Raw genomic sequence first — 18,252 nt, 5'->3', positions numbered from 1 at the left:
CAAAATGACCCGAAGACCTAAAATTATGCTTTTTTTTTGTCCAGAAAAGCTTATTTTATTTCATTTTGATCTTTTTTTTGTGTGTGTGTGTGTGTGTGTGTGTGTGTGTATGATTTTTTTAATATATATTTTAATTACCTTTAAATTTCTGGATTAAAATCAATAAATAATAGTAAGTACAATTTAAGTACATTCATCACATTCTTTCAACTTAAATTCAAAATAACACAATTTCATGCACAACCCTTTTAATTGAGCTCAAAATATCTTACACTGGGTGTCTTTGCCGACCTCTTGTGAAAAAAAAATATATATATATATAACATACATGATATTTCATGACTCTAGCCACTAAATGGCCTTATAGCTATACTTGGAGCAAATGAGCTGTTCCACTGGGTCCTAAAGTCATTTATCTTTCAGTATGCATTCAGATACTTATGTAGACATTATAAAATCATTTTTTGGCAAAGTTTTAGCATTTTTAGGTTTTTCTATGATAACTGAAGCATTCCTCACATTCCATTCATTCCTAAGGGTGTCAAATTGACCCGAGAGGGAAGGATTTGTTACTTTTTTCAATTTCAACCACAAAACTACTCAAATCCATTTTTTTTGTGTGTGTATTCGTGGTTCAAGTGCGACAAAAGTCCTAGGGTCTTGAACCCCTCTAATGAACACTCATTTTAAACAAAAAATTAAAAAATGAGTTTCGGGTCAAAATGACCCTGGGGAAGGATGAGGGTAAACTTTAAATATGTCATTTTGGTGATCAACTTATTTTATTTCAGCTGGTTGCCAAGCCACCATTTCTTATTTCTTTATTTTAAGTTGTAATAAAAACACTGAAATAATGAATACAAAAAATAATACAAATGACAAACACACAACAAAATTACTAAAACTTTAACAAATTAAAATGGAAAAATACAAATTTAAACTATTGATAAATATAATAGTATCTCAATGATACTTAAATAAAACTAGTTCTTGACCTATAGTGTATCTTGGCATAATCTGTCATCATAAACCTGTTTTATTTCTGTAATCTGACATTTTCAAGTGAAGGACTAAAATGTAGAACAGAAATTTATCAGAAGTTTCTCATTAAAACTTTAACTCATTAAAGCTTTCTTGTTATAATCATCATTTGTACAGTATGATTCCCAGGAAGTGTTGATCCAGCAAGATGGTTTTTGTTTGCTTCAAATGTTTCTAGTGGGACATTAATGCACTTCAGATCCCACTTGTGTAACAAAGCATCTATGGACCAGTCCGCACTGCAATAAAAATAAATAAAAAGTGTGTTCATTTTTAAATAAGCATCTTGGATGGTGAATAATTATGAATGCAGAACCCTATTAATATTACATTTAAATTTGACAAGATTGCTTTCTGCAGGGTTCCTACAATTATGGAAATAACAGAGAATTTCAAACTGTGATTTCCAAGAATGGAAATGAATCAAATCTTAAAGTTATGGAATTTTCTATAATATATATTTTTCTTATGTTAATTTTTGAGCTGCAAATTGCTCTTTGTCAGTGTAATCTCTATAAAACTAATGTTTAAACTCAAACGTATGGAAGCTTGTTTCTGCCACAGAATAAAAAATTAAAAAAGGTAATTAAGATATTTTATCTCACAATTCTGACTTTATAACACACAATTACGAGATTATATCTCACAATTCTGAAAAAAAAAAAAAGTCTGAATTGCGGGATAAAAAGTCACAATTACCTTTTTAAATTTACTCTAAATTTATAACTGGCAATTCTGACGTTTTTATTACAATTGCGAGATGCTTGCAATTGAGAGAAAAAAAATATCTTTTTAACTTTATTTCTCACAATTACGAGTTTATGATTCGCAACTCTAACATTATTTCTCACAATTACGAGTTTATAACTCGCAATTCTGACTTTTTTTCTTAGAATCGTCAAATATATACTTGCAATTGCGAGAAAAAGTCAGAATCGCAAGATAAGTCACAATTACCTTTTTTAATTACAAGTTTATATCTCACAATTGCAAGTTTATGATTCACAACTCTGACATTATTTCTCACAATTACGAGTTTATAACTCGCAATTCTGACTTTTTTTCTTAGAATCGTCAAATATATACTTGCAATTGCGAGAAAAAGTCAGAATCGCAAGATAAGTCACAATTACCTTTTTTAATTACAAGTTTATATCTTTCAAATCTTTATTCTCGCAATTGCAAGTACATATCTATGGTGGCCCAGTAGTGCACAACACAACAAAATCAAGCCACAACACAGCAAAATCAAATCACCTTCTCTCCTGGTATGTAGTCCAGAATTGAGCATGAGGGTTCCTCCTTACGAGAAAGGAGATGGTCACCAGCACGTCTTCAAAATCTGTCCAAATCAATGTTTTGTTTAATATTTAGAAACCTGTGTAACATTTAAGCAGAAGAGAAAAACCTCACCTTCAGGTTCATAGAATACATCTGACCCCAGGATGATGTCTAGCGGTGTCAGAGAGAGGAGCTCCGGCGACACCCGGCCCCAGGTGAGTCCGATCACAGGCACGCTGGGGAGGTTATTGACGTCACAGGAGCGCCTGCAGTTCCTCAGGCAGAGGGGGAGTTCAGCACTGTCAGACAACACCACATGAGCTCCACACTTGGCAGCCACCACACCAGGCAAACTCACCCCGGCGCCAAGCTGCAACACAAAAGGACACTGTTTATTACACTCCTATTGTGTTGCGGGTTCATTTGACCCAAATTCCATTTGTTTGAAACACCGGGTAAACGACGCAAAGTGCCTGCAACCCCTTCAGTCGTGACTTATTCACGATACACTAGCCTCTCTTACCTTATTGCTTGCTTTTATAAAATGCTTACCACACAATACAAAAGTTAAAGTAAAAAAATATGTATCAATGCAACTTTAATTTAGTAAAATCACTAAAATCCTTCCTTCCGCTGGAAAAAAATAGTCCCTGACCATGAACAGCAACAGTAGTTACATTATTTCGCCATTAGATGGTCGCAATTACAGTCTTTACTGACTTTTTTTGTAACTTTAGTTCAACGATGAACTAAAGAAAATGACCCACAAAAAACAAAATGACCCAAATTATTAAAAAAACAAAGAGATATTAACAATTTATCTGTATGGCAGTATATATGGCAACAGTTTTCCCCATTGTATCGAAAATGGTATCGAATATCAATTTTTTTCAAGGTATCGTATCGAAGTTGGAAAGAAGTTGCATGTTTTCTCCAGAAGGTTCAGTTATGAAATTTTGATTAACTTAAACATTATGAGGTCAAAAATAAATAAATAAATAAAATAATAAATAAATAAAACAAATAAACTTATGCATTGCTCACAATAAGATCTATAATAAGCATTTAGAAAATAGACAGGGTGAAATTTCATTTCATGCCAACTTCAACACAGCAGGACTTGGTGCATAAAGTTGTTTTGCATAACTAATGGAGGGGGTTTGACTGCGATTTAATTCCTAAATGTGAACATGAATTGAACATGAATTGTCAAGGCATCAGATATGTGTATGAGTAGGATGTAGTACCTCAAGAACAGTCTTGTTCTGTAGTTCCTCTCTTGCCATCCACACATACTGTGACAGTACCACCGCACAGGGCCACACATACATGCCATATTGTGAATCAAGAACCTGAAATAAATCAGAATGTTCATTGTCAAATTATTGACAAATTAATAACATAAAGTATAACAAACGTTGTTGTAACGTTACCTCAGGGATAGACACAGTTAAGGACTGAGAGTCTTCACAGTCCTGAAATGTAAACGATTTCTCTATTAACGTGTGAGAAGATTCGTTCATGGCCTTGCCGATGTTTTACTTCCAGTACTTGTAGTTGACATCACATTTTCAGCTTTCCAAAACAACATTAAACAATTTCGCATATCATACTAGCAGAGCCCGTCTACGGAGAGCCTTGGCACTCCCTATTCAGCCCCATTGTATTGATTTTGGTTGCAGTTCCATTAGAATTCCACTGGGGGTGATCGCGAGCGAGTGCAGACTGAATGGGAGTCAATGGGGCTAGGCGGCTAAATGTGTCTCTTTCACCCAAATGCCGTTGAGAAATCTCAGATTTTATTGTAGGTTTTGCAAGTTCAACATGGGTTATAGGTCGAAAGTTTAATGAACGAGTACTTATTTCTTTTCTATTTCTTACAGGTTGAGTTGTTGTTGCCCAGAACACGCTAGCATTCTGCTAATGACGTCAGCATTCTGACGTCATTGACATTTTAAAAGACTTTTTAAACCAAATAAGTGACTCTAAAAAAATCTAACACCCAGCAATGTGTAATGTCTTTGCATCTCCTTTCGAATACAACATTCAAATTACTAGACAAAAAATTATATCCTGAGAAAAGTGGGTTTTGAGGGTTTTTCGCCATAGACCTCCATTCATTCTGCACTCGCTCGCGAGCGCCCCCGCATGGACAGAGACGTGTTACTGCAACCAATCCAGAACCCGGAAGTAAGCAGAGAGTGCCAATTCTCTTCCTATTAGACATTCTCTGATACTAGTACGTTTAGGCGGTCTCTTTCTGTGGTGATGTTCTATTGGATCTCTAGTCTGCGCGGACAGTGACTCGCACACTCGACAGCCAATCGGCGTTCAAATCCGAAAGTGCAATGTGAAACAGCCAGCCAATCAGATTCTTAGAATCGCATACTGGGCGGGAAATAAGCTACAGGTTAGATTGCGCCATACGGCGTGAAAGAAGCTTGCTGCCGCCAGGTTATCTAACTTTAGTTTATTACCGAACCCTTCAGTGTATCAACCTCCCGTCTCTCTGAAATAAACATAACTTGATTCCTGTATCGCGCACAGTACTGTCGGCAGCAAAAGAACTGCACACACATCTACAAAAGGCCTCCAATGACTGACTAGCCACTCTCCGTACACTTTCATTGCATTGGACTTAGCAATAGCACGCGGGCTAAAAGCGTCACTCAAAGACAAGACGTGTCGAAACGCTGAAGAATGAACCATAAGAGTAAGAAACGGATCAAAGAAGCGAAGCGGAGCGCCAGACCCGAGCTGAAGGACTCGAGCGACTGGATCAAACACGATTACTGCGAGAGCTTCGACGTGTCGCACAGGACCGTGAAGGTAACCGTTACTGTTCATGTAACGGAGTAACGTTACACACACACAGGCGTTACACGACGTCGCGGTGTTGTAGTTTGTTGTTAATGCTACACACACACACACGCATGTGTCTGTGACAGCCAGTGTCTACGTTGCTCACCGCACGTACACACTTCCTCGTTTACAAGAAGTTTGTGGTTGCTAGAACAGTGTGAAAGTAACGAGCACTTTTTGATTTTTAAGTAGGCTAAATAATTACTTAAGCAAATAAATAATCGTCAAAAGTTTGGAAACATACTATTTTTAATGTTTGTTTGTTTTTTTAAGTATCTTATGCTCATCTGGCCTGCATTTATTTGAGTAAAAATACAGGGGAAAACAGTAAAAATACTGTAATACTTTAAAATAGCTGTTTTCTGTGTGAGTATATGTTAAAATGTAATGTATTCCTGTGATCAAAGCTGAATTTTCAGTCTTCAGTGTCACGTGATCCTTCAGAAATCATTCTAAAAAATATGATTTATTATCAATAATGCAGTGCTGCTTGATATTTCTTTGGTACCTGTGATAATTTATTCAGGATTCTTTAATGAATAAAAAGTTAAAAAGAACAGCATTTATTAAAAATGGAAATATTTTCTAGAAATACAAATCTTTACTATCACTTTTTAACCATTTAACACATCCTTGATGAATAAAAGTATTAATTTTTTGGGGGAAAAAACAACTTTTTGTATGGTAGTGTATATTGTTACAAAAGATTCCCGTTTTAAATAAACACTTATTTTTAAACTCTTTATTCATCAAAGAATCCTGAAAAAATGTTGCAGGTTATAAAAAAAAATATATTAGGCAGCACAACTGTTTCCAACATTGATAATATAAATCAGCATATTATAATGATTTCTGAAGGATCATGAAGACAATAATGTATCATGTGAACAGTAGTTCAAGTGACCATGTCTGTATCTGAAATCGCATACTTTCCTACTATATAACAGGCGAAAACAGAATATGAGAATAGAATAGTATGTACGAATTCACAGTAAATCTCCCATGAGGCCACGGGAGAGGATTTATTAATGACAGTGACGCTGGTAGGTCACATGATAATGACAACATGGCGAATGTAGTATGTTTGGATTACATTCACACTTTTTTAGCACTCACAAAGTACGTACTTATGCAATGCAAATAAGTGCCTACTCATGGGAGTATATGATTTGGGACGCAGCCACTGTCTACCTCTGAAGTGATCCAAGTTCATCAGCTAGAGTGGAAACCCTAAAGAGCTTTTAGGTCTTAAAAACTTCTGAAATGTTATTATTTTCATTTTAGTTACTGTTGTTTTAGTTACTTTAGTAAATTAACAAAAAAAATCAATGATAATGCTAAACATCAAGAATGAAAACCGATTAAGGTCACATCAGCTCTCTGATTGGTGTGAAGCTCGTATGTACAGTAATTGAATCATTTCATATGAGGTTTCATATGAGTGTTTGCTTCTGAAAATAATTGTATTGCTAAAAATAATCTGAGCAGCGAGACCTGAGCCATCATAGAGGCAAACTAAACACTGTTGCTCTTTTACAGACCTTGTGCATGTTTTCTGTAATGAGTTTTCTCAGTGGACCTTTGAAAGGTTTTGGCTTGATCCGGAGTAGAAAAAAAGCATTTCTATGTAATTGATTTGACCTTCGTTTTAATCTGAACGTTGAATTTAAACACATTCAGGAACATAGTAGTTCCTTCTCCATGGTGGTCCACGGGCCTTCAACTTCGCTTTTCAATGCTCTGACATTAAAGGAAGAGTTCACCCAAAAATGAAAATTAGCCCATGATTTACTCACCCTCAAGTCATCCTAGGTGTGTGTGTGACATTTTTCTTTCGGACAAATACAATCAAGAGTTATATTAAAAAAATGTCCTGGCTCTTCCTATAGCTTTATAATGGCAGTTCTGTTTTGAAGTGCATAAAGGTGCATCTATCCATGATAAGTGCACTTTTATGATGGAGAGATGCACTTTTATGATGGATAGATGCACTTTTATGATGGATAGATGCACCTTTATGATGGAGAGATGCACTTTTATCATGGATAGATGCACTTTTATCATGGAGAGATGCACTTTTATGATGGAGAGATGCACTTTTATCATGGACAGATGCTCTTTTATGATGGAGAGATGCACTTTTATCATGGATAGATGCTCTTTTATGATGGAGAGATGCACTTTTATGATGGATAGATGCACTTTTATCATGGATAGATGCACTTTTATCATGGAGAGATGCACTTTTATGATGGATAGATGCACTTTTATCATGGAGAGATGCACTTTTATCATGGAGAGATGCACTTTTTTGAGTTTCATACTGATGGTTGCAATTCACTGCCATTATAAAGCTCAGAAGCATCAGGGTGTTTTTTAATATAACTCCGATTGTATTCGACTGAAAGAAGAATGTCATACATACCTAGGGTAACTTCAGGATGAGTAACTCAAGGGGTCATTTTAATTTTTGGGTGAACTATCCCTTTAATGTACGGTGTTCTGTAAAGCTGCTTTGAAACAACATTTGAAAGGCTCTATAGAAAATGAAACCAACTCTACTGTCATTGTCCAGGACAACGTTGAGCGAGTGGACACCCTGCGCCTCAGTCCAGAGGAGTTCATCCAGCGCTTTGAGAAGCCGTACAAGCCCGTGGTTCTGCTCAACTGCCAGGAGTCGTGGCCCGGGCGGGACAAATGGACCTTGGAGCGACTCAAGCGCAAATACCGCAACCAGAAGTTCAAATGCGGCGAGGACAACGACGGCTACTCTGTCAAGATGAAAATGAAGTACTATGTGGAGTATTTGGAGTCGACCCGTGACGACAGCCCCCTCTACATCTTTGATAGCAGTTTCGGCGAGCACGCCAAGCGCCGCAAGCTTCTGGAGGACTACCAGGTGCCCGTTTTCTTCAGGGACGACCTCTTTCAGTTTGCGGGGGAGAAGCGTCGCCCGCCGTACAGGTAACGCATCCTTTTTGCCCATCACTTTCCAGTTTCGTCTTCACTGATTTAGTAAAAGTGAAAGTTAAACAAGCTGCTAATGCCACTTACTGGCCACAAACTAGCTACTCTTTGGTGTCCCATTACTTTTAAAAAGCATTAGAAGCATAACTCCCATGTTGTTTGGTGGCTTTTTTTGTAGTGAGAATTATTAGAAATTAAATTATTACTTAATTTCTAATACTTCTCACTACAAAAAAGACCCCAAACCACCAGAACAGTATAACATGGCATGCAAAGTTTGTAGTTTTAACATATTAAAAATGTAAAGTTTATTTCTAGAAAGTAAAGCGTAACAATTAATACTGTTTTTAGACCTTTTCTTATAATATAGTATAATTAGATCAACTTTATTGATCCCCAAAGTGGAAATTCAATATAATATAATTTGTTAGTATTAAATTTGTAGAAATGAAAATACAATTTCATGTAATTAATTTGAATATTTATTTCCAATTTTTATTTTTATTAAACAATATATCATATAGAGGTCGAGCAATATTGGATTTTACCGATAATGATAACTAAGTTGAACCTGCCGATAACCAATTAATTAAATGATACTTTTTAAAACTGATACTGAATCAAAACCAAACACTCATAGTAGTGCTGAACTTTATTACACAAATAAACAGCAGAGCTGAAACAATTAGTCGGCATTATCGACAACGTTGACAATAAAAAATTGTCGACAAATAATTTTGTTGTCAACACAGCAACGCATAACAAGAATAGCAGTGTACAGTGAGAGATTTACAAGATTATACAATCTTCGTCGACCTCTAATATAATGTAATACAATATAATTTTTTTGTGCTATTTATTAGATTAGTTGAAAAGGGGTCAAATAAAATAAAATAGAATTAGATGCATTTGATCCCTTAAAGAGGAAATATCATATAATATGTTATAATATAATATAATAAGCTGTATTGATACCCCCCCACCAAAACAAAAAGTATTAATTATATTATAATGTAATGTAATATAATATAATATAAATATTTTTGTCATTTAATTGGTCATACATTTATTGAAAGGGAGAAAGATAATAGAATAGAAAATTTGATTGATCCCCCAAATATGAAATTCTCAACGATGTGATATAATATAATTATTTTTGCAATTACATTCGTTGAAAAGGGAGGGAAAGTTATTTTTTGTGTTTTATAAGCGTTTCAGAGCCTTGTCGTACCCTACCGGTGGACAGTAGCTAACGGTCAGTGTGTTTTCAGTCCATTTAGGCTGTTTTTCACTGTTCACCCAGGTGGTTTGTGATGGGTCCTGCCCGCTCGGGAACAGGCATCCACATCGACCCGCTCGGCACGAGTGCGTGGAACGCCCTGGTTCAGGGCCACAAGCGCTGGTGCCTGTTCCCCACACACACGCCCCGTGAGCTCATCAAGGTGACGCGAGAGGACGGGGGAAACCAGCAGGACGAGGCCATCACCTGGTTCAACGTCATCTACCCCCGCACACAGCAGCCCACCTGGCCAGCCGAGTTCAGACCCCTGGAGGTGCTGCAGCACCCGGGCGAGACCGTGTTTGTGCCCGGTCAGTTACTGCACACACACACACACACACACACACAGGTTTGCTAAGAGTGATGACTAGTATTAGGGCTGGGTATCGATTCAGATGTTTCAATTCGATTCTCGATTCGACTCAATGCATATGGATTTAAAACAAATGATATATTTATAAAAAAGAACAGTAAACATAAGTTTACAAGTGGTTAATTAAAAAAAGAAATTAAGAGCCACAAATCTGTATATTAAACGCAGTCCATTTTTTAAGTTACTCTTGGGTACATTAAAACAGAAACCAACTCTATATTTCAAATGCGCACAATTAATTGACAGCATTTTGATGCAAAATGAAAAATTGTTGACAAAATTGGACAAAAAAATTGGACAAGTCAGAACAGTCGCATGCCTTGATCAGGTTATTTTATGTTTAAGATAAAACAAACATAGCATCTCACAGCATTAGCTGTAACGGTGGAGGGAAACTAATACTGGCTTTTGGGTGATAGATAAATAAATATGGAAAAAAATCGATTGAGAATCGACCACATTTTAAAAAACGATTCATCCAGGGTGTCCGCAGGGTCTTAAAACGTATTCAAATTTGATAAATCAATTTAGAGAAAATTAAGGCCCTTAAAAAGTTTTAAATGCCATTTTCCAAAATGGGGATATAAGACAGATTTGGGGAAGAGTGTCTACCGCTGACATTGATCCTCGAGTTTATTCTCACACTAAGCGTAACACTGCATCCCACAATGCAATCCACTTTTCATTTCACAACTTCTGAAGTCATAAATAGGAACGGTGCTTTTCCACTCCAAACGTACAGCGCTTCTTCCATTGTACATGCCGTTTCATTGTGCGTTTGTTTTCTTGGGCTGGTCTTTCACCATTTTATGCTCCTGTAGATTATCAGTTATATTATTTTTTATAAATATATACATGTCTGTGAGTGTATTTATATATACAAAATAATTATACACAGCACACACACATTTATATTATGTAAACACAAACCTTTATTTTGGATCCGATTAATGGTTTCACAGCCCTATTGTCTTCTAAACAATGCCTCTCTACATATCTTCAAACCACATGGTGTTTATGAGACTGGAGCGGCTGCTCAGGCTTTGCAAGACTTGTTTATTGACGTTAAATAGATGTAGGCGTTTCACAGACTTCATCTGAGTACAATTTATCTGCTCATTTTAGTGTAAAACTAGGTAATAGTATGAAAGCGGGTGAAGTGCAGAAGCCTTCTACTCTTAAGCGTCTATATTCATAAAAAGAGATGGATGAAAATTCAAGAGGAAGCAAAGCAAAGAGGACTCGCATGATTGACTGTGACGTCACATCTGAACAAAACAGATCCGAACCCAAAAACCACCTGACTAATACAGACTTGACTTTCAAACTCGGTGTCAAGTGTTCACATGCATTTATTTACATTTAGCAGATGCTTTTATCTAAAGGTAGCCATTTTAGAGTCCTAGTTACTTTGTAAAACAGGTTATCAGTACAAACTATGCAAATTGTAATTACACTATTATACAATTCTAGCATTTAAAAAAAGAAATGTTAATTATACGCAAGCGGCAGAGATGTAAAAGGATAATAATGCAGTTCAAATCCACAGTTTCCACCACAATTTGATCAAAATGATCACAGTATTGTGTTGTGTACCCAATCATTTCTTCAAGTATGTGTAGCACAACGAATATACTCTTGTGAAGACGACCCCAAAGGTGCATTTAAAAATGAAAGAGAAAAATGTCCGTTTAACAGGGGTCGTACAAGGTGTTGTTTAAAGTGCTTGAAGTACTTGAAGTTTAAGTCGTGGAAAATCCTTTAAAACAGCCATATTTATTAAAAGGTTTTGAAAAGTGCTTGAAAAATTGAAAGAAAATATGTAAAATTAGTGTTTAATTGTATTGATAAAACGATATTTTTATGCAAAATTAACGCTGCAGCCCATCTAATATAGATATAGAGCCATTTCACATGATATTGCTCATATAAATATCCAAGTATATGAAACAGCTTTCATTCTTCAGGGCAATCGTATATTCATGAGAAGAAAAATCTTTTAATAAGAAAGCGATATCTTTGTCATGGTATCTTTTCAATGGTTAAGGCTAACACAGTCATTGCAAGTGCTGCACTTTATTTGTACCATTTTGTTTTATTAGCAATTTTTATTTATCCATTTACCTTTTTTGAATTTGAAAGATAGTTTAACAAGTGAGATCTCTGAATGTAGTCCTTCAAAATAAAAAAAATAGTGCTTGAAACTCCTAGAATTTTATTTTACAGTATTTGTACGAACCCTGATTTAAAATAAAGCAACACAAGTAGTTAACAGTACATATACTAAAATACAATAGTTAAATAAATATGAGATCAAATAGTTTATAAATATGAGTAATTAGCATAACAATACAATAAAAAAAATGCAATATACAAGCTAAGGAAACTGAATCATCTCACAAAATATTTAAGTTGCTCAGAATATTGGCAAAACGTCATATGCAAGAGTAACCAACAACACTATTATCATTGCAGCATGAACTATAGAACAGTGACATGAACATGATGCAGCCCTCACTGGAACTGTGTGTGTGTGTGTGTTGTGTTTTTCACAGGCGGATGGTGGCATGTCGTCCTGAACTTGGACACGACTATTGCTGTGACCCAGAATTTCGCGAGCACCACGAACTTCCCCATCGTGTGGCACAAGACGGTGCGAGGTCGGCCCAAGCTCTCCAGGAAGTGGTACCGGTGAGAGATCTGTTCACTGACCACTTTCAGATTACTTTGAACTGTAGATGTTATTGTGTTAGCCTTGCTCTCGACATTATTAGCTGCTTTTCCACCGTTGGGCCAAACCGTTCTCTTGTGTGTTACCGTTTCTTTCCATGATAATGAAGCTCTTTTGAGTGTATTACAAATACATTTTCGTTGCCTTTGTAATGCAAGAGTTTACAGAAGATATGACCGCGTTATGGAGGATGATCAGATATTTCTGCTCATTTTATTATTAACTTGTGCTTACTTTGCTCAAATCGCACGCTTGACCAGCGACAGAGAAACCGGCTGCCAGGCAACAGACATGTGACCAATCCTGAGTGGCGACATCACGTATTTTACCTGCACGGTTAGACAACAGTGTGAGAATTACAGGTCGAGGGCGCTTTGTAATCCGGTGAAGTGGAAATGCATCTAGAACCGTTCGGCCCAACGACGGAAGAGCAGCGATACATACTAAAACATTTCTGTTGTCTTAAATCAAATAAACAATAACTGAAAAATATGTAATATCTTGAAATTAGTTGATTTCATCTAGTAATTTTTTAGTTTTACTAACTTGATGTACTAAAATAACTTTAACACTGAAATAAAAATGAACTATATAGACATTTAAAAAAAAAAACTATAAAAATGTAAAACAAAATTAAATAATAATATAAAAATAGAAATTAATTAAAAATATTCATAACTATTATAGTATAAAATAATTCATAACTACAATAGTATAATTCTCTCCACAACAAACAATTTTAGACCTAATAATTTTTTTTTTTTTTTCAAAGTAGAGCTGCATGATTCTGCATGAATAAATCACAATTTTTTGTTGTTTTCTTAAAACCGAGATTGTGATTCTCCTGCAATTCTGAATAGAAACTGATTCAAATAACACGTAAATGCCTCTCTCTGGCCCCGCGGCAGCACCAACACAGATCTGAATGTTCGCTGTGATAGTACTTCTCAAAGGTTTAACAGACATATGGTGAATCGTTGTAGATCGCGAGGTGTTTGAATCAAGATCTTTTAAGGATTAATCGTGCAGCTCAAGTCACAAGTTAGTGTATTTAGTTGCCAATGAAAGTGTCAGTGTGACACAAATTAGACGTGTGAAGAAAACAAAGTAAAAAATCTTTTTATTTCCAGTCAAGCTGTAAGTGTGATTGTTTCTTTTGATGATTTGAATCTCAGGATCCTGAAGCAGGAAAGGCCTGATATTGCTGCTCTGGCGGATAAAGTGGATCTGCAGGAATCGACGGGCATCGCCTCGGACAGCTCCAGTGACTCCTCGTCCTCTTCCTCCTCCAGCTCCTCCGACTCGGGTTCAGAGGTACAGCATCGTCCTCTAGATACACACACGCACACACACACACACACACACACACACACACTAGAGGTAAACACCTCCATCAGATACACCTGCTCACAGACAGACCCATGTGACCAAGCTTCACATCTAACTAAGCCCTGGGAATGAAGATAAAAAAGATTATCTCTATTTTTCAGCCTTCTAAATATATTGTTTTCATCAACATCAAAAATTGAATCGATTAAAGCACTTTTGCGTTCCTACTGCGTTCAGTAACCATACCATTTTGAGAAACACCCAAATCACATTGTTTACTGTTATTATTTGGCAAATTCATGGTCAGAAATCTAAGATATTATTCACAGTCCTCAAAGTAAAGTACTTATCAAAAGTTTGGAGGTTTTTAAATAAATTACTTTTATTCAGCAAGGACTCATTAAAAGCAGTTTTCAACATTGATAATGATCAGAAATGTTCTTTTGAGCATCAAATCATCATATTAGAGTGATTTCTGAAGGGTCATGTGACACTGAAGACTGGAGTAATGATGCTGAACATTAAACTTTGATTACAGGAATAAATTTCATTTTACAATATATTTACTTAGAAAACAGTTATATTAAATGGTAATAATGTTTCTCAATATTACTGTTTTTTTAGGGGTGTCCCCGACTATGGATTTTCATAGTCGAATCAGAATCGTCAAGTCTTGCCTATAGTCGACTAATAGTGTATGTGTATGGGGGCGGGGCTTTAACATTTCAAAGTCGCGATGTACAGAAAATCACACAAAGATATAGAAGAAAATGTATAAAAACATTTTGGATCAATAAAACTAAGAAATAACATAAATAACTCCAGAAAGGCCACAGTGCAGACAGGATTTACATTTCACATGCAAATCAAATTAAATCGGCTAAATTACCTGTGCGAGCAGGCTCTAAGTACAGCACAACATCGATGCACCGAAAAGATAAACAATTAATTTACTGAATTAAATTAGAACAGAATATACCTTTCTAATAAATAAAAATAACAAAACTAAATAAATCAGAATCAAGTCACAAGATGAGCAAATGTGTGCAAAATGCATAAAGTACGGGGAACATATTCAAATACAAGCCATAAATAGTTAGATTAGATAACCCTGACAGATCAATAAATAAAATGAAAATAAAGAAATTATTAAAATAATAGTAGCCAGAATTTTCAACTTTGTTTTTTTAACTGCAGAAACAACAATAAATGCTAAGTCTTTTTAGCTAAAAATGTTCACAGCATTATTAAAAGCTTCTTTCTTTGCACATTTTTATATACAGCATTATCATAATAGGCTGAATATTAACGTATTGACAGAAAACCGATAGTTCTATGTGAAATCAGACATTGAGCGCCCTCATATAGCCAAAGTGGCATGATCCTCGTTTCATAACACCTCTGCGAAGATTCGACCGTGAGATTGGTAGTCGAATCAGGCTCCTCCAATCGAAGCATCGAATCTTCGACTATTCTGGGTCACCCCTAATGTTTTTACTGTATTTTTGGTCAAATAAATGGAGTCTTGGTGAGCAGAAGAGACTTCTTTCAAAAACATAAATCTTTCAGAGCCCAAACCTTTGAACAACAGTGTATTTAAATTGGAAATTGATTATTAATAATAATTTACCAGTGCTTGTTATTTCTGGACTATATTTATAGTTGTGATTTGTGCAGTTAACGCTAACGGTTAATCGATTAATTGATCTCTGATTTAAATGACAATGAATTGCCATACTATAACCACGAGTTTCAATGCTCTATTAACTCACTCAACCAGGCCCCGCCCCCTTTATTTTGCATATTAATTATTTAAATTAGGATTATTGTGACTCGTTCTTTCCCGGAAGAAAACTCCAGACTGCAATGGAGGCGTTTCATGGAGTTGAGAAACACTGTTACTGATATAGAGAATAACTCCCGCTGGAGGGACTTAGTAACTTTACACACTAAAGACAGTTGAACGCGTAAAAAAGCAGAATAGGTTAATGCAAGAAATAAGATGCAATATGAATCTAGATAAAAAAAAATCAAGGTATGTTTTCAGCAGTGAAATAGCTAAAACTTTTTCAATTGTATGCATTTTATAAATAAATGCTGTTTTGTTGAGATTTTGTCATTGTTTGTCTTCCCTCCTGAAGGCTGACTCGGGCTCCGAGGCCGACGCCATGACCCATCGCAGAAAGAAGAGGAAAACCTGTGGCCTGATGGGAAACGGTGACATCACAAGCCAGGACGACTGCGTGAGCAAAGAGCGCAGTTCGTCCCGGTGACGTCTCCCCGTCACCCTCGCGATAACAAACTCAGCCTTAGTGCGCCTTTTCAGATCAACAAGAACAAGTCACCCAAATATGTGCGGGGAAAGGAGGAGAACCCTTCTCGCGTTGCCTTTGCTGATGTCACACTCTGGACGTCCCAGTGCCAAGGTCACTCATCTGCCGTTTTTATATTTCCTATATCACGCCCCATCTGAGGTAGTACGGCTGGACCTGATGCGTGTGATGCTGCCTTCAGCTCTGTGAACCTAGATAATCGATTCTCTTATTACTGATTCTGACGTTATTCTTGAGCTGTTTCTCTCTCTCAGTTGCCCATAGTACTTAAAACTGTTAAACGGCTGCGATTTGTGCTGCTTTTTTCCCACTAAATCATTAAGTCACACAATTTTAGAGAAGAATTGATTCTAAAATGCTTAAAGGTTTAATTAGAAGCCCTCTAGTCGTAACTACTATGAATGCAGCGTTCGGTCCGGTCTGGTTTGATCCGGTTCTGATTTAACACTTCACACTTGAGTTCGGTGGTTAAATGAGCACATTTGTGGGATTTGACTGAAATGGGAGGTGTTGTTCTGTTATAAACCTTCTAGAGGGCGCTAATGCTTATTTATTATACAGTGCACTATGAGCCACACAGAAGAGGACGGGGGGAGAAGTGACTAACCTGTAATGTCTTAAAGTTTTGAATACGTTTTTTTAACAGAAGGTAATGGCGTTAATCCAAAACTTGGTAACCTGTGATGACCTAAATTTGTTTCAGGGCTACACTAATGGACTTTTATGTTGTGATTGGACGTGAGGCGTTGGTCAGAGTGAGTGTTGTTGAAATGTTTGTGCCGGTAACCACGTGTAACGCATCAAAGAAGAAAGATGTGGTTGAAAAGTGCCTATTTTTACCTGATGTGTGTTGCTTTGAGCTCTCGTACTTCTCATATCTCGTTTCTCAGCTGCGGATTTTGAATGGCAAATATTAAGATTTAAAACGATGGACTGAAGCCTGCCGTTCTTGTTGCTTCAGGTCTGTGTTTTCTCTCATTTGATGCTCTGTCTTCTTCAATGGATCGGTCATGTGACTCCGGAGATCAAAACAAAATGAATGATGATGATTGTTTAATAAAAGTTTCTATGTATTTGTTCTTGGTGCAGTCATTGCCTTTGCATATCGCAGATTGTCTATGGTGTGATGATGATGATGTTACATCCAGCTCACCATGGCTGATTGATTACTTTTGACCCTTATATAACCATAATTCCTCTTAATGCGTCATTGTGGTTATTTATGACAAGGTCAATTAAAAAGAGTTGACGCACTAACCACATAAACCAGTGGAATATCTACTCTCTTTTATCCCAGAACTTTTAAAGAGCTAATATATTTTTTCAATAAATATGTCTTGAAATTATTAATATATTTGTTTTAGGTTACATTCTGGACACAACACATGAAAGAAGAGTGTATTTAATTCCATTTAACTCCACTTATAAAATTACATGATGCAACTTCCACAAGGATTTAAAGTCATCATGAAATCAAAATGGTAAATTTTTGTGAAAAAATTGTTTGTTTTTTGCAGTGTTTGTTATAAATGATTTATCAGTGCACATCATTATTCGTTTAAAATCGTGTCCTCGTAATCTTTAATCACAATAACCTCCTCTCTTCTCTGATGATGTGTTTACTGGCATGAGGGCGGGGCAAGCTGTCACTCACACGAGATCAGCCAATAGCAAACCATAACCATCCAATCAAATCAAGCCCCGCCCTACATTTGTTCTTGTTCCAGAAGTGTTTCACTCGGATATACAGTCACTATAGAGAAGAAATGACTATCGCAACTTCCATTTCATGCGAAATTTAATTATTAAACATGATTTTAAACCTTGTGAATCTAAGCTTTTGTTGAAAAAAATAATATTAATACAGAAGGGGAGCATTTATCTGGAATAACATCCTTTTGTTAAGAAAATATAAAATTGTTTTTATTTATTTTTTATGTAATTTATTCATGCTGTTGAATAGAGTGATGATTAAACTGCAGGAAAAACCTATTGCACTCTAAAACAAACATAATTGGAAATATCCACTAAAATCTGCATCAAACCCATAAGGGCT

General features: G+C 36.1%; 3 protein-coding genes across 3 annotated transcripts in view; 1 reads left to right on the top strand and 2 right to left on the bottom strand.

The window, feature by feature from the left end:
• Positions 1-18,252, bottom strand: part of LOC308702727 (tripartite motif-containing protein 16-like) — a 662,678-nt gene that overhangs the window by 286,616 nt on the left and 357,810 nt on the right. The window lies entirely within an intron of this gene.
• mettl23 (methyltransferase 23, arginine) lies at positions 235-4,002 on the bottom strand. Its single transcript, XM_081379861.1, has 5 exons — positions 3,756-4,002; positions 3,570-3,674; positions 2,455-2,692; positions 2,299-2,383; positions 235-1,280 (listed from the first exon to the last, which is right to left on the bottom strand). Exons 1-5 carry the CDS (start codon positions 3,843-3,845, stop codon positions 1,124-1,126), a joined length of 675 nt encoding a protein of 224 aa, XP_081235987.1. The 5' UTR covers positions 3,846-4,002; the 3' UTR covers positions 235-1,123.
• Positions 4,729-17,274, top strand: jmjd6 (jumonji domain containing 6, arginine demethylase and lysine hydroxylase). Its single transcript, XM_081365077.1, has 6 exons — positions 4,729-5,151; positions 7,760-8,148; positions 9,455-9,741; positions 12,359-12,494; positions 13,710-13,848; positions 16,005-17,274. Exons 1-6 carry the CDS (start codon positions 5,023-5,025, stop codon positions 16,134-16,136), a joined length of 1,212 nt encoding a protein of 403 aa, XP_081221203.1. The 5' UTR covers positions 4,729-5,022; the 3' UTR covers positions 16,137-17,274.

Source organism: Scardinius erythrophthalmus (genome assembly GCF_964197995.2).
Source record: "Scardinius erythrophthalmus genome assembly, chromosome: 1".
Lineage (NCBI taxonomy): Eukaryota > Metazoa > Chordata > Actinopteri > Cypriniformes > Leuciscidae > Scardinius > Scardinius erythrophthalmus.
This window is presented reverse-complemented; position numbering and strand designations above follow the sequence as displayed.